The sequence below is a fragment of the Conger conger genome, chromosome 6, assembly GCF_963514075.1.
Source record: "Conger conger chromosome 6, fConCon1.1, whole genome shotgun sequence".
Classification (NCBI taxonomy): domain Eukaryota; kingdom Metazoa; phylum Chordata; class Actinopteri; order Anguilliformes; family Congridae; genus Conger; species Conger conger.
This window is the reverse complement of record NC_083765.1, coordinates 43,756,629-43,773,402: the sequence shown is the minus strand read 5'-3', so window position 1 is coordinate 43,773,402 and position 16,774 is coordinate 43,756,629. Positions and strand designations below refer to the sequence as shown.

Genomic DNA, 16,774 nt, shown 5'->3' with positions numbered 1-16,774 from the left:
TTGCATCATCATCAATCCCAAATTCCCAAATCCCTGTCCCCCCCTTACCTTCCCCCTTGGCCCACCACCCCACCTCATAGTCATCCATAGTATGACCCAACCCAAAAGCATCGCCTCACGTCCTGCATGGAGACTGTGTCTGTCTGTATCACCGTGAGAAACTAAGCCCTCCTTGGTGTGTGGGATCCAAACTGCATGCTTTGGATAGAAGCCAAGAGGCGCCACATGTTTTGAACTGCCCTGCAAGATTGCATAATGCTTTACATGTGTTTTTTGTGGTTTCTCTCCACCACATGTCTGCCTTCTTCGTGTTCCACACACATCACCAGTGCATGAGATGTCCTGGCCTGTTAGCTGTCTGTCTGTTTCTCTGCTTCTGTTTGTTTCTTTGTCCCTGTCTGTTGTTTCTTCTCTGTCCTCTCTTCCCCTGTCTCTGTGTCTGTCTGTGTTTCTGTTTGTCCAAATTTTTATCTGCCTGTCTCTTTATCTCTGTTTCTCTGTCTGTCTGTTTCTTTCTGTCCATTTCTCTGCCTGTTCCTTTCTGTCTGTTTCTTGGTCTTTGTCTTGGTCTCTCTGTTTCTCTATCTGGTTTTCTCTCTGTCTGTCTGATGCTCTCTGTCTTTTTCTTGGTTTCTGTCTGTCTGTTTTTCTCTATCTCTGTCTGTTTCTTTCTATGTGTGTTTGTTTGTTTTTCTTACTCTGTCTGTTTCTCTGTATCAGCGCTGTCCTGCTGTCTGATTCCCCTGCACTGCTCTGTGACTCTGTGGCTCCATGCATGTCCTCACTGGGCCCCCTGCTCTCTGTCCAATCAGAAAGAAGCTGTACTCCCAAGGGGACGAAGAGGAGGAGGAGGAGGACACTGCCGTCAGAACGTGGCCCAGTCAGAGCAGCCTCCTCAGCGTTGACGATGGGTGTGTGACACTGGGACACAGGGGTGGGGTGGGCAGTCCAGGGGTCAGAAAGTAGAAGTCCTGTCTTGTGTTTCTTCCACCGTGAGCCAAACCAGCTCATTTGACCAATTCATTCTACCTTCTGCCAGAAAAATTCTGCTAAATAGCAAATCCACTTGACTGGAACCAAATACTTTACCTGAGCCTGGAAACCACTACTGGGTGGAAATACCGTGGACTTCTGAAATAGTCGTCTTTTCTTCTACTTAAAGTGTCCCTTAAGCCACCAGCTTTGATTTAGAAATTTAACATTTTGCAAATTCAAAGATTTCATCCATTCTTGTCAAAATGCGAGATCTGTTTCAAGCTCATTTCAGACTTACAGCCGACTAAATGGACGCACAACTGATTTTGTCATGACATGTCTGGACTTCTGAATCAGCCAAGTCCAACAGTAATACTAATCCCTCCTGTGGCTGTGGCATTTGCCTCAGTAGTCTGGTTGGTGGTGAAGGTGTAGCCATCTTGAGTAGGGGTTTGGTTTCCCGGTAATCCCTGGTGTATTGTCATGCAACCTGCCATTCCGTGATTGTGATGCAACCTGCCGTTCCGTGATTGTGATGCAACCTGCCGTTCCGTGATGCTATTTCCTGTGTTGGTGAGCGATGATGTCACAGTGGGTTCCCTGTGCCGATAGGCTGAAGGACCGGCCTGCCTCCGCGGCCAGCCAGACAAGCACTGTGGTGCAGGAGCGGCTGCAGGAGCTGGTGAAACTCTTCAAGGAGCGGACGGAGCGCGCCAAGGAGAAACTCATCGACCCAGACTCGGATGAGGACAGCCCCACGGCCTGTGAGCCCCTCGCTCTGTGCAGACTCACATGCACGGAAACACATGCTAAGATTACTGTCTTTGCAACAACCCTGGTTAGATGCAGTGCAGTTCAGACCAGTGGACTCACCTTCTGTTTGGATGTAAGAAAGAAACATAGGCTACACTCTCAGGGAAAAAGTGACAGTGGAGGTACATTTTTGTTTTTCAAGGATCCCAAATGTACCCTGAAAGCAATGTTCTCCTTGGGTAAACATGAGTACACTTCCCAAGCAGAAAAGAGACAAATTAATTCCTCCCACAGTCCAAAGACATGCAGGTTAGGCTGATTGGAGAGTCTAAATTGCCCATAGGTATGAGTGTGTGAGTGAATGGTGTGTGTGCCCTGCGATGGACTGGCGACCTGCCCAGGGTATATTCCTGCCTTTCGCCGAATGTATGCTGGGATAGGCTCCAGCCCCCCTGCGACCCTGTTCAGGATAAGCGGGTTAGGATAATGAATGAATGAATGAATGTAAATTTAACCTGTAACCTCTCACCTGTGACCTTTCACCCTCAGCCCCTACCAAGAAGGCCAGTGAAGCTCCTCCACCCCCGCCCCCTCCCGCCGAGGAGCAGAAGGAGCCGTCGGCTCCGGCCGAAAAGGAGGAGGAAGAGGGGGGCGGGGAGTGGTACCAGCAGCTGTGGCGCAGAGTGAAGGTCCCGGCCTGGATAATGAAAATTGTCAGCTATCGCTTTCCCTCCAGCATCGACCCCTACACCAGTGAGTCCCTGCCCATCCCCTCTCCCCACCTCTCCCCCTTTCCCTCCAGCATTGACCCCTACACCAGTGAGTCCCTGCCCATCCCCTCTCCCCACCTCTCCCCCTTTCCCTCCAGCATCGACCCCTACACCAGTGAGTCCCTGCCCATCCCCTCTCCCCACCTCTCCCCCTTTCCCTCCAGCATTGACCCCTACACCAGTGAGTCCCTGCCCATCCCCTCTCCCCACCTCTCCCCCTTTCCCTCCAGCATCGACCCCTACACCAGTGAGTCCCTGCCCATCCCCTCTCCCCACCTCTCCCCCTTTCCCTCCAGCATTGACCCCTACACCAGTGAGTCCCTGCCCATCCCCTCTCCCCACCTCTCCCCTCTTCCCCACAGCGCCCACCCAACTTTCCACACCCCCCTGCCTCCCCCACTCTATTCCATCTCTCCCTGCCCTCTCCCTCCACTGCCACCAGGATATACCTACTCAAGTTGTATGTGTTTTTATTTCAACACACAACAATATTAATTGTTAAAAACTCCTTAAAACATATATTTTGGTGCTAAGCAGTTAGCAGCAGTCAAAATAAAATCATTTTAGTGCAATAATCAATCTGTTCAGCTTATTATTTTCTTTCTACTTATCTCTGTGGAGATTCAACATGAAGGCATTTTTGATCTGTCTTTCTCTGTGACAATTGAATGCCATTCTGATACTTTCCGCATCTTTCCACACATACTGATGTTCCTAGGTGGCGTGTTCTATTTTGCAACAAAAACCATTTTAGTGCTCGTCCGTGCCATTTGACCCATGATGACCTATGACCCCCTCATCCCTGCCCTTTGACCCACGGTGACCTCTGACCTCTGTTGCGCAGACCTGATGTACGTGCTGTGGCTGTTCTTCGTCACCATGGCCTGGAACTGGAACCTGTGGCTGATCCCCGTGCGCTGGGCTTTCCCCTACCAGACCCCCAGCAACATCTACCTGTGGCTGCTGGCCGACTACCTGTGCGACACCATCTACATTCTGGACATCCTGGTCTTCCAGCCCCGCCTGGAGTTCGTCCGGGGCGGAGACATCGTGGTGAGAAACGCCGGGCGACCAGTCGCAAAACATTCAGTGTTAAAGGTACAATAGGTAAGACCAAAACATTGTATAGCTGTACAAAAATTCAAGCTCATTCGTTGAAAATTGGTTCTAATTGCAACAGCCAATGGTGTGGGGGGTTTCAATGCCTTCACGGAGAGGGTGCAGGGATAAACAGTTTTGCGGTATGAGGGTGTTTGTTGCTGCAATTCCTCTCTTGACCGTTAGGAGTCCTAAATTACCTATTGTGCCTTTAAATCAAATATTAATTTAATTTTAATAGAGTGCATGCAAACCCTGATAGACACACCATGTTAGACTTAAATTTACATGTAAATGCAGAAATCATAAAGTGTTCTGCGCCTGACACGTGACACATGCGGTGCCATATATTGATTCACAGACACACATTCCTGCCATCATAAAAAAGGCTAGTTTCCTGAACTGACTGAAAAAAACCTACATTTTTTCCATTTTTGATTTGCATCTTGAATGCATAAATAGCCTCATGGTTGTGTGTCTAATAACATTGATTCAAAATACCATGTAGCAAACACTGGTCTTAAGTAATGTCGTATAATGATGAAGCAGTCTTTCACACGCTGTACAAATACATGTTACACAGAAAAAATGCACATGCTGCACTTTTCACAGTGCAGACACCATAATATTTGAAGACTGGCGCAGTATACACAAAGACCACATATACAGAAACATAGATTCAACACAGAGACTAGATCACTGTCTCTCGCCTGTTACCATCTATCTCTGCTCACACACATGCACACTCATACACAAACACATGCACGCACACACACATATGCAAATACATACACATGCAGACACATACACACAAACACATGCACACACACACAGATGCAGAGACACACATGCACGCAGACACAGACACACACTCATACACACACACAGCCGCACACAAACACACAAACAAAGGCAGACGCACATACAAACACGCGCATGCACATTTGCGAGCTGGACTAAAAGCTGATGTGTGCTAATTCTTTTCATGGCTTTCTCTTTATCACAGTGTGACAAAAAGGACATGCGGGAGAACTACATGAAAACACTGCGCTTTAAGGTGACGCCTCACATTCTCTAAACATTATCTGGGCAGTGTTGTACTATAATGCGGGAGAACTACATCAAAACACTGCTTTAAGGTGACGATCACATTCCCTAACCATTATCTGGGCAGTGTTGTACTATAATGTGTAGGACACTGTCATTGTACCCTTGACCATGGTACTTAATCTGAATCACTTCAGTATATATCCAGCTGTAAAAATGTAGAGTATGTAAAAATAAATGCTAATGTCTGTAAGTAGAGCTGTGCACATCTGCTAAATGTACTGGTTATTTAATGGAGTGAATCCATTGCCATCGCCGTCCCTTAAGCCTGATTCGTGCTTGATCTGGCAGCCTCCGTACGGTGGTTACATTCATAGTCTCAACAGAGACAATAAAACAGCTTTGTTTGACGATACAGAGCACGCCGTGCGGTTAAAATGTTTTGGCAGCACACAGAGTCTCCATTTGTGCTCTGTACGGACCCTCCACCAGGACTGGAATCTCCAAAACCACTCCGTACGGAAGCTGACGGATGAAGCATGAATCATGCTTTCCTGTCCACACTCCTCTGGTTCAGATTACACCACCCGGCTGCTTAAACTATGACATATGTGATGCCGCGTGGAAAAGGGGGTAGCATCGCCCTGTCACACGTATATCATCCCTGTCCTACAGATGGACTTGATCAGCCTCGTACCCCTGGAGCTGCTTTACATCAAAACCGGCGTCAACTCTCTCCTCCGCTTCCCCCGACTGCTTAAGGTAATGCTTCCAGCTCCAGAGCTGAAGACTAATGCTCATGGGAACAGGCCCCAATCAGCACGACAGTAGGTTCATACCAGTCTGTGATGGCAGCGTATCCATGGTTACTCCCAAAGGGGTCGGCCCGTGAAATGGATTGTGACAGTCAAACAGTCTTAGAAGGCTAATATTAACCAAAGTTTGACATTTTTAAGGTGGTATAAAGGTGGCTGGATACTTATCCAAATTATACCGGAAGTAATGCATATGGGTTGCCCCTTTTAGCATTTCTGGCTTATTAAAATATTAGTATGGTTTCTTGTTTCTCTTGAGAAGATACTACTGGTGTCAGAGCTGGTTCTAAGGCCATGCCATTGTGTCCCTCAGTTGCTCCTTGTACATACAAATAAATAAATACATAAATATATTGTCAATAAATTATCCTTACATCTCGCTATTGTGACCAATCAAATGCTACATTTTATTTTATTTGGCTACAGTATATGAATGAAGCTCATTGAATTGAATTGAATATATAAACAGGAATTATGTAAACTATGTATGAGGGATTAAATTAGAAGCTGTGATTGTGTGCACTAAGGGAGTTTTCTCTGGTCCACAGTACATGGCCTTCTTCGAGTTTAATGACCGTCTGGAGGCCATCTTGAGCAAAGCCTACATCTACCGGTAAGATGGGGGAGAACAATGACGCAAGTGCCTGCTAACGTCTCGTTTGGGGAAATACTGTATTTACTGTAATTACTGTAATTATCTCCAATAGAGGTTGAGCATTTGTTAGCCACCTCTGCCAATTTCACTGTCTTCCCCCTTGAATAAGGTCCTGTAGCTCTTTTTTTCCCTCTCTCTCTCAATGAGAGGTTTATTTAATGGTAGGTTTTAAAATTTCCCTTTATCTTTCTCTCTGTCTCCCTTTCTCTCTCCCTCTCTTTCTTCCTTTCTCTCTCACTGATTATCTCCCTCATTCACTCACCCCCTCTTTCTCCCACTTTCCCTCTTTCTCTCTCCCTCTCACCCCTCCCCCATCCCCTACTCTCACTCCTTCTCCCTCTCCCCCTCCCCCCCGTCCCTTACTCACTCTCCCTCAGAGTTATCCGCACCACCACCTACCTGCTGTACTCCCTGCACTGCAACGCCTGCCTGTTTTACTGGGGCTCGGCCTACGAGGGTCTGGGCTCCACCAAGTGGGTCTACAACGGAGTGGGGAACAGGTGAGCAGGGCTTCACAGGGGTGGGCTTCAGCCTCTAACCAAAACCCCCCTCCACGTGATCCACTCTGACACGGCCCTTCTCACCCCTCTCACCCCCGATGCACAGTTACATCCGCTGTTACTACTTTGCGGTGAAAACCCTGATCACCATCGGGGGCCTGCCCGACCCCACCACGCTCTTCGAGATCATCTTCCAGTTGGTCAACTACTTTGTGGGAGTCTTCGCTTTCTCCATCATGATCGGTCAGGTGGGTAATGCTCATCCGGTTTAGCCCCTACAGTGAGCCAGACGTAGATGTCATCTCCCCTCCCCGTCCTCTGCAGGGTTGCTCAGGACATCCAGTGCTGGAGACCAAGGCATCGTCTCCGAATGGGAATCAGTTTTGGACTTTCTACTTTTCTTGCTAGTTTAATACCTGAACTGTTACCAGATTTCTCATTACATGTCTGTTATATCTACTTTCCACCTTGTTGGGCAGCGGAGGATGGGCTCCCCCTCTGTAGACGGGTTCCTCCTGAGAGGAGTCTTTTCCCCCCACTGAGGGTATTTCTCCCCTCATGTGCTGGCTATTCTGGGTTTAGGCCTGGTGTTTGACGTTTTTTCCTCCTTGGCTTCTCTGTAATGTGTCTTTGTGACAGTCTTATGTCAACAGCGCTGTAGAAGTAAACTTGACTTGGCTTGAGTTTTGCCTTTAACTCCTAGTGGAGAAAGCTTGGATGTGGACAGGGAATGCTGATAAGCGCTCCTCTTCCGATGAGCTTTATACGGACACTGGCTCTTAGTGGATCTGGGTCCCCTTGTTGTGTGTAATTGTGGGTTATGCAGTTATATATATCACTTGTTTTCACCCTGCTTTGGGGAAAGAAGCCCATGTACAGTATGTGCCATTTATGGATGGACTTGAATCGAAACATATTTTAATATTATGTGCTACTATAAACCCTGGCCTGTTCCTTGATGATGGAGGTCAAAGTTTGTTTTGACCATGTCCTCTCTGACCTCCGCTACCCCCCCAGATGAGAGACGTGGTCGGCGCGGCAACGGCAGGACAGACCTACTACCGGGCCTGCATGGACAACACCGTGAAATACATGACCTCCTACCGTATCCCCCGTGACGTCCAGAACCGGGTCAAAACCTGGTACGACTACACCTGGCAGTCCCAGGGCATGCTGGGTAAGTGTGTTTTTATGCATTGCAGGAGAAGAATGGAAAGCTCACTGTGGGCTGATGATTGACTGCGTTAATAAAGAGTGGTGGGTCTTTGGGTTTCCTGCCACCTCTCGGTGTCTCTCTGTTCAGTTCACTGGTGCTCCTTTAGGACAAACGCAGCAGTCCTGCGGGACTGTACTTTTATATACAAAACATGTATTGGATATGAAGACACTATATCTGTATTGTTTAAGACATAGCCAAGGGAAAATAACAAATATAATCATCCCCTCCTTTGCTCACTCCTTCTCTCTGTCCCCCTCCCATTTGCTCACACTTTCATCATCCCTCCATCTCATCTCCCCCCTTTATCCCTCGCCTTTTCCCTCCCTCGCTCTCTCCCTCTGTCTCACTCCCTCCCTCTCTCCCTCTGTCTCTCTCCCTCCCTCTCTCCCTCTCTCTCTCCCTCACTCTATCTCTCTCCCCCTCTCTCTCCCTCCCTCAATCTCTCTATCTCTGTATCTCTCTCTATCTCTCCCCCCTCCCTCTCTCCTTCCCTCTCTCCCTCTCTCTACTTCTCTCTCCCTCCCCCCCCCCCCTCTCTCTCTCTCCGTCTTTCAGATGAACAGGAGTTGCTGATCCAGCTCCCGGATAAGATGCGTCTGGACATCGCTGTGGATGTGAATTACTCCATTGTCAGTAAAGTCGCTCTCTTCCAGGTGAGTCCAGCCAGGGAACGTTCAGAGCCTGGGTCTGGTTAAGCCATTTAGAGCCTTCTTTCTCTCTTTCCTGGCTGTCTGTCCTTGGCCACAAAGACAAAACATGAAGTATTTTGTGTGTGGAAATTTGTTTTCATTTATTTTTTTTACTTCACTTCAAATGGATTGTCTCTTGCACTTTGGCAAATTAGAAGTTGTCACGAGAAGACAGGAGAGGACTGCTAATCTTATACACTTGAGTGTTTGTGTGTACAATCCAGTGCCCTAGCAATTGTGTGATCAACATGATCAACCCCCCCTCTCTCTTCCTCTCTCTCGCTCCCTCTCTCTTTCCCTCTCCTCCTCTCTTTTTTGTTCTCAGGGCTGTGACAGGCAGATGATTTTTGACATGTTGAAGAGGCTCAGGTCTGTGGTCTACCTCCCCGGGGACTATGTCTGCAAGAAGGTGAGGGGGCAGAGAGCGGACCCCTGTTCAATTATGGATTTTGTGCCCTTTATTCCAGCATGAGAATGATGAGTGATAAAATATTGAATTATGAATGATGCCCACACATATTACATTTCTGCTTTCCCTTTCAAAACCTATGGGTACACCTGCCAATCCCCTTTTCCTGGCTTTTCGCATAGTGATAGTTAGTCAAAGATCCCCTTCCAGAATGTAACCAAATGTGAAATGTAAACAGTTTTAAGCAACAATGACTTCTTAAAATATTATTCATGAGTTATGTGTTGGCACTGTAGATTTAGATTTAAAGTAAAACAGGGAGAATTGATTAATTTGATAGCATGTTTACTCTGTTATAACTGAATGTTACGCCCCCTCCTGTATTGCAGGGGGAGATTGGCCGGGAGATGTACATCATTAAGGCGGGGGAGGTGCAGGTGGTGGGCGGGCCTGATGGGAAGACGGTGTTCGTCACGCTGAGGGCGGGGTCTGTGTTCGGGGAAATCAGGTGGGCAGACCCAACATCTCCTTCCTTTCAAGGCCCTGTTTAATAAATAGTGTCCATTTTAAACCTTACATGAACTGACATACCATACCTACTGACTTGGCCTATATTTACCATGTGAACTAAATATGATGTCCAGGGCTGTAGACCACTCCTTCTTTGTGCAAATTGTACCTTATCCAACCGGTGTTCTGTAGTTGTCACGTTGAGCTTTGATATGCACTTAACGTTTGCCCCTTTGGATAAAAGCGGCCTATAGCGTAGTGGTTAAGGTAAATTACTGGGACAGGCAAGGTTGGTGGTTCTAATCCCGGTGTAGCCACAATAAGATCCGCACAGCTGTTGGGCCCTTGAGCACAGCCCTTAACCCTGCACTGCTCCAGGGGAGGATTGTCTCCTGCTTAGTCTAATCAACTGTACTTTGCTCTGGATTAGAGCGTCTGCCAAATGCCAATAATGTAAAAGTGTCTGCTAAATAATGTATACGGAGTGCTGAGTATATCAGTAGAAATAATGTATTTTTTACTTTTAGATACATTATGGGTATTTGCTTTCCCTTCCATATGAATTCAGTGACCTTCTTTGACCGTTTTATGTGGATTAGTTGTCCTTGGTGACACATTGGGCCCTTGTAACCACGGTTACCCTTGCGCCTGTGTGCAGCTTGCTGGCGGTGGGTGGCGGGAACCGGAGAACTGCCAACGTGGTGGCGCACGGGTTTGCCAACCTCTTCATCCTGGACAAGAAGGACCTGGCGGAGATCCTGGTGCACTACCCCGAGTCCCAGAAGCTGCTGCGCAAGAAGGCCAAGTGAGCGAGAGCCCACCGTCTGCATCCACCTATCACGGCTGCAGATTCCAGTCATGTGGTTCGGTCACCTGACCAATTCCAGACCTTTGAATTATATGGTTCTACTGACATTTATTGATGAAGAATGGCTCTGCATTTCAGTTTTGTTGCGTTGGACGTGAATGCTTTGAAGCTAAATATCTCAAAACTGCTCAGAATGCACATTGAACCTTATAATTCACAAGGTCAGGAGTGGTTGACACACCTCTCACCCCGCACCTCCTGGGAGGTGAGGTATCAACCCCCAGTGACTGAAGTGGGATTTAGCATCCCCCTCTGGCCTTAACCTTTTAAATTGCGAGGTCACAAATCTGTGATTGGAATGTTCTTAAGTGAACATTCTAATGCTAACAATCACTACTGGTACCCCGGAGCTCTAGAACCTAGAATAAAAAGTTGGAGAACTTTGACGAGCTCTAGAACAAAGCAATGGACTTTCCAAAATTCCAAAGAGTTTACTCTTCAAAGGGATTGGATTAGCTGGGATTAGGATTGTGTGTGGTTAAGGTGATCCGGGATCAGTGGTGCGGGTGAAATGTTCCCTGTGTGGTGGGGGAAGAGGGGAAACAGAGCAGTGGGCTTCATCTCAGCCTGAAATTCCTCAGCGGGAGCTGAGGAATTTATTTGGATGGAGTCCAAATGAGTGGGAGGGGGGAGGTCTTGAGTCCAACTGACTTTCACTGTCATGTCATATGACCAGTCATGGGTGAGGGGGGGGGGTCATGGTCAAACCAAACTATGACCTCCATCATCAGGGAATAGGTCAGGGTCTGTAGTAGCGCATAACATCACACTACTTCTCTGATTCAAGTCTGATTCATCCATAAATGGTGCATACATGTGCTTCCAATCCAGGGTGAAAACAAGTGACATTCATAACTGCGTAAGCCACAATTACACACAACAAGGAGAGCCAGATCCACCGAGTCTGTGTTCAGAAACCAGCCTTTCACCGCGTTATTAGGCTGAGCAAGAGGAGGCGGAGCGGAATACTATCTTATCCCGAGCGTGTTGTGATCTCCTGTACGCTGGGGATCAGGCAGATGTCCTGAGGGGCAGGAGAACTGGTCTGGAACTGAGGAAAACTGTTGTAACTGGTAGTCTGGGAGCCATGCTCACGCTCTTCCTGTTTCCCGCAGGAAAATGCTGACGAAGGATTCGAAACCGGCTGATAAGGATGCGAAGGAGAGCGCCCAGGTGATCCCCCCGCGGCCCGAGACCCCCAAGCTGTTCAAGGCGGCGCTGGAGGTGACCCAGAAATCCGGCATGAAGGGTACCTTCTCCAAGCTGAGCAAGTCCTACAAGTCCAGCACCAGCCTACGGGTACGTAGCCAGAGAACGGCACAGGGAGAACACACACTCCCATGCACTCAGATACACACATGCACACTCACACAGATTCACACACACTCACACAATTACACTCACACACACATGCGCACGCACTCAGATACAGACCCACATACAGACACACACACACTCACACAAATACATACACACACACACACAGATACACACATGCACACTCACACAGATACACACACTCGTACACACAGATATGCACACACACTCACACAATTACACACACACACTCGCATACATTCAGATACAGACCCACACACACACACACACACTCACACAGATACACACACACACAGATATACACACACTCTGACACACTCAGATACAGACACACACATGAACAGGCACTCAGTTCCACACACATGCGCACAAACACACGTGAACATGAAAGCACAAACTCATATACACACACACAAGCACACACACAATCACAAACACATGTGAACACTAATGCACATACACATACACACACACACACACACACACACAAACAGGCAAGCCTATACTGTAGCAAACAAACTGAGTCAAGCTGTTTTTGTCAGAAACAGGCTTGCATTTAACAGCATAAAAAAACATCTTGCCAAAAGCCTTAAAATGATCATTATGTGTTATGAGCCCATTAACTCACAGCCGTGTGCAAGTAAAGTAAGCTTCAGACATCCTGACACTCACAGCACACAGCAGGATTCTCTGTATGTAAAGGAAGATGTGTGTGTGTGCTGTGTACATTCCAGTTACCTAGCAGCTGTGTTTGTCCCACATGATTCCCCCCCCCCCTCTCTTTTTTCCTTTGCTTTGCTGTCTCACTCTCTCTTTCTCTCACTCTCCACTTCCCTCTTCACTTCTCTCTCTCTCCCTCTCGCTTTAACTCTCTCCCTCTCTCCCTCTCCTCCTCCTTCTCTAACCTTCCCTCTCTCTCTCTCCCTCTCTCCCCCCTCAGGCCTCCACCTCCACCCTCGGGCGGCCCGCGGAGGAGGGGGAAGATGAGGAGGACCTGGTGACCGAAAGCAGGGACGGCTCCATGCTGATCCGGCTCTCGCCCGCGCCCCACGGGGACGACGTCCTGTCCGTGGAGGGAGACGCAGGGGCGGGGGTGCAGGGCGAGGGAGGGGCGCCCAGGCCAGGGGAGGGGAAGAAGCCCAAGGAGTAGCCTCCAGGGTGGCTGGGTAAGATGGCGGGGGGAACCCAAAACGGCGAGAGAAACCGCCGCTCTTTCCTCTCTTCCTGGAACGGGACATTAGCTCGCTCGCTTGCGCTTAGGAGCCTGGAGAAAGGCCACACCCCAGTCCACGCCCTCGCCCCAGTCGCACACAGCCCTGGGAGCAACGCCCAGGCTGAGTCAGTCACGGAGTAACCACGGAGACCACACATCCGCCATCGCACACCCTCCTCTCCACTCTCTCTCTTTCTCTCGCCAGGAAACGATCGGTCCAAAGACGCACGTTGTGGAAAAGTCTGTTTTAGCCCTGTGGGACCCCATTAATCTCCTTGAAAGTTGTAATTTTGTTTTTTTCTTTTTCTATTTTTTTTGGTGTTTGAAACCCCAGCAGTGGTTTGTGTCCTTCCCGAGTTGTCACAGTGATTGACGACATCGTCTGCCAATAGCTGGGTCCTGGGGGAGGGCCCTTAAACCTGCATGGGAACGGGATATCTCCAGGTCTGCTCTTCTGAAACTGCTTTACACACAACAGTCCCAAGGACTGGTGTCTGCCAAACACAGCTTTCACCACCCCCACCCCCTCGACCCTTTACCCCACCTCCAGCCTCACATACCCCACATATGATCACTGTCCCTCTGCTTAATAACAGGCACACAGTACTCTGATTGGCTCTTGTAGAACCCAGGAGCCATGTAATAATCTTTGAGTAATCTCTGGAGGGGCTGTTGAGGTATTAGGGGACTGAGGGCTTTCCTAGTAACACAGACCTCTGTTTTTAGGCCAGATTCTGATGCAGTTTGCTATGGGAAAAATGCTTTAATGCATCGTTGGGCTCTTTTCTGAAGCTGTAGCATAGTTTTTTTTGTCATGTTGATGATAAACATTGTAAAAGAGTTTACAGCTTTTTGTAATAAAGAGCATGTGCTTTGAGTGCTGCCAGATAACAGCCCGCCAGTTGCCTTGCATTTTAAGACCCTTGGAGTAACCCCACAGAACTAGGAGAGTTTAGTTGTGGCACTGTGGATAATATGTTTTTTTTGTTTTGTTATTTTTTGTTTGCTTCCTGTCTTTAGTTGCTGGAGCTTTTTGTGATTTCCCACATCCAGGGATGAAAGCCAAGCTAATGTGTGCTCTCACCATTTAGCAATCACGGTAGAAATGTTTTATACCATCAGTGAAATGTTATGGAAACATTAACTGGATCAGCCCAACGACACCCGCAGTAAAATGACCACAAGGTTATATTGATTCTTCACTATGCAGCACATTGCTGGCTTTGGGATCGATTCCTGCTCAGTCCTCATTCAGCTCTGACCTATGATGTGGAAAAATCCTTTCCATCGATTTCCAGTGAATTAGGCAGCACGTCTGTGCCAACAGTACTGCACGACATTGGGAAGGTGGTGAAAAAAAAAAATTTTTTATAATTATTTTTTTTATTCAGATGCTGGGAGAGAAAACATAATACCTACATTATTCTTTCTTTATATGGCTGCTGAGTTTGCACTGAGAAAAATATAATGGTGGTGTTGGACACTGAGTTTACTCGTGTTTCTGTTCTAATGTCGATGTTCTAGTTGTGAATGTGAGCTGACCAAGGTTATGTGTACTCACAATAAGTCTGGGTTCCATGTGTGAACTTGCCAGCATTGCATCTTCTGTGTGTGTACTCTGCGGTGTTATGTGTAAACTCGCCTGCATTGTGTGGTCCAGGGGCGAATTGCTGGCACTGCATCCACCGCATCTGAACTCACCAGCCTTGTGTGGACCGTGTGTGTACTCACAGGTATTGTGTGGACCAGGTGTGAACTTGCTGGCATTGCATGTCCCGTGCCTGAACTCACCACTATTGTGTGTCCTGTTTGTCTCTGGGGCTGGGAGTGCATGTTCTGTGTGTGTGTGTGTGTGTGTGTGTGTAAGAACTGAACAGTGATAATCCCAATCCACATGACAGGAGGATGTTTAATTTAACGGCTTCTGATTTAAAATAACTTTTACAGCTGAGTATGGCGAAGAATAATGGAAAAGTCATATTTGCAGTGTGTCTGACATGGGTGAACTAGGCCATTTTAACTAAACAAGCTTTTCTAAAGAGATCTCAGTTTGAAATGTAATATAATTTGTCTGACGTGGGACTACTAGGCCTATTAAACAAAACAAGCTTTTCTATAAATATCTCTGTTCAAAAGTGATCTGAAGGCTTTGAAAATCAGCAGTCTAGTGGCAGAAATGCCTGGAAATGAGCGTATATGGCTCCTGCTCACAGAGGAAGGGGGAAGGAAGTCAGTGGAGATAGTCATTGTGTTTGCAACAGCCAGGCAAGAAGCTAAAAAAATATAAAACAATGCTGAGCAAGCCTGCATTTTCTTTTTTTCCTTTTTTTTTTTTTTTCCAGGGAACCTGGGCTAACACACTGTTAGGGTCTCTATCTCAGAACCAGGTTATGAGGTTATGTAGAAGCTTAGTGGTGTATTCCACTTACAAATATGCTGCACTGTTGTTAGTTGCAGTCAACTCCTAACATCAGATACTCAACATGAGATTCTGTGCTATTGCATAGCATACAGCTAGATCCATTTTGATACCATTGACTTTTAATACTCCTGTCAAGATGGCTGTACATGACTTATGTGAGCAGTAAATGCAAATACTCTCTGATTTATTTTTATCCAAAGCTGTTGCCAATTTTACCAGTATTAACAATGTACTGGTACATGCTGGTACTGATCACTTTCTCATTAATGGTTTGTCCATTAATTGCATCTGTTGAAGAATGAGCAAAATAAATAGCAAGGGGTTAATCATTAAACACCTATCTTTTTCGTGTTCATCATTTTTTTTCTTTTTTTTTTGATTGTTCTAAAATATTTTACGAGTGCTGAATTCCCAGTAGATAGATGTTTTATAATGAGGCTGCTGTATGATTTTATATCTAACATCACAGCTGACGGGAGACATCACCATTTTGTTTTTATTGCGCTGTACTCTTTGGTTTCCACAAATGCTGAGCTTATTTTTATAGCTGTATGGGACTTATGTACTTAATTTAGATCAAGAAAATGCAGTGTTACATTTTGCAAACCTGTTTTCTGTAGTCATCAACCAAGAGAAACCGTAAAACTGTGTTGTCCGACTGTCTCATTTTTCTTTCCGAAAACATTACTGGATGTTCTACTCTTTCTTCTGAAAGTAGGCGCGTATGGCAGAAGTCTAGGTTGCCGTGTGAAATCACCGTACAGCCTTGTGTAGACAAGATGCTCCTGCCCCATCACCGACTGTATGACTGACTTGTAAATATGTTTATTTATTTTAATTTATATCTAATATCAGATTTTTGATGCTGTGAGCCTACCAGACACGGAATATAGTTTATTACATTATATAGGCCTAATGCACTGTGTGTTTTATCTTCCATGTGGTAACACAGGCAGAACTGACTACTATTACTATATGTGATATAGACTGTTTTTACTATATGTGATATAGATAGATTGAGATAGATTTTTCTATGTTTTATAATAATTAAACATGGGTGTGTAGATGCTATTGCACTGAGAACCAGCTGCCGAAACTGCCAGCTAGAATGTAGATGCTCATACTTACTGTATACAACTGAACTTTACATGCTCATACTTACTGTATACAACTAAACTTTACATGCTCATACTTACTGTATACAACTAAACTTTACATGCTTATACTTACTGTATACAACTAAACTTTACATGCTTATACTTACTGTATACAACTAAACTTTACATGCTCATAGTTACTGTATACAACTAAACTTTACATGCTTATACTTACTGTATACAACTAAACTTTACATGCTTATACTTAGTGTATAGAACTTTATTACTGTTTGTGAAGCTTATTAGAGGCTTTTGATTATGAAACAGAGGAGGCTATAATGTATTTGTAATGTTCTTAACTGTTCTGAGCTTACTTTGTGTGACTGCTGTGTGCAG

General features: G+C 46.4%; 1 protein-coding gene across 1 annotated transcript in view; it reads left to right on the top strand.

Annotated features, from left to right (window-relative positions):
* Positions 1-12,796, top strand: part of cngb1a (cyclic nucleotide gated channel subunit beta 1a) — a 39,293-nt gene extending 26,497 nt beyond the window's left edge. The window contains exons 22-37 of the mRNA XM_061246937.1: positions 813-915; positions 1,595-1,739; positions 2,278-2,481; positions 3,343-3,551; positions 4,603-4,653; positions 5,319-5,405; positions 6,007-6,071; positions 6,491-6,613; positions 6,720-6,861; positions 7,631-7,790; positions 8,388-8,485; positions 8,847-8,930; positions 9,320-9,438; positions 10,099-10,245; positions 11,424-11,607; positions 12,587-12,796. Coding sequence (XP_061102921.1) covers positions 813-915; positions 1,595-1,739; positions 2,278-2,481; positions 3,343-3,551; positions 4,603-4,653; positions 5,319-5,405; positions 6,007-6,071; positions 6,491-6,613; positions 6,720-6,861; positions 7,631-7,790; positions 8,388-8,485; positions 8,847-8,930; positions 9,320-9,438; positions 10,099-10,245; positions 11,424-11,607; positions 12,587-12,796 — 2,131 coding nt within the window. The remainder of the gene's footprint in view (positions 1-812; positions 916-1,594; positions 1,740-2,277; positions 2,482-3,342; positions 3,552-4,602; positions 4,654-5,318; positions 5,406-6,006; positions 6,072-6,490; positions 6,614-6,719; positions 6,862-7,630; positions 7,791-8,387; positions 8,486-8,846; positions 8,931-9,319; positions 9,439-10,098; positions 10,246-11,423; positions 11,608-12,586) is intronic.
* The last annotated feature ends 3,978 nt before the right edge of the window (positions 12,797-16,774 follow it).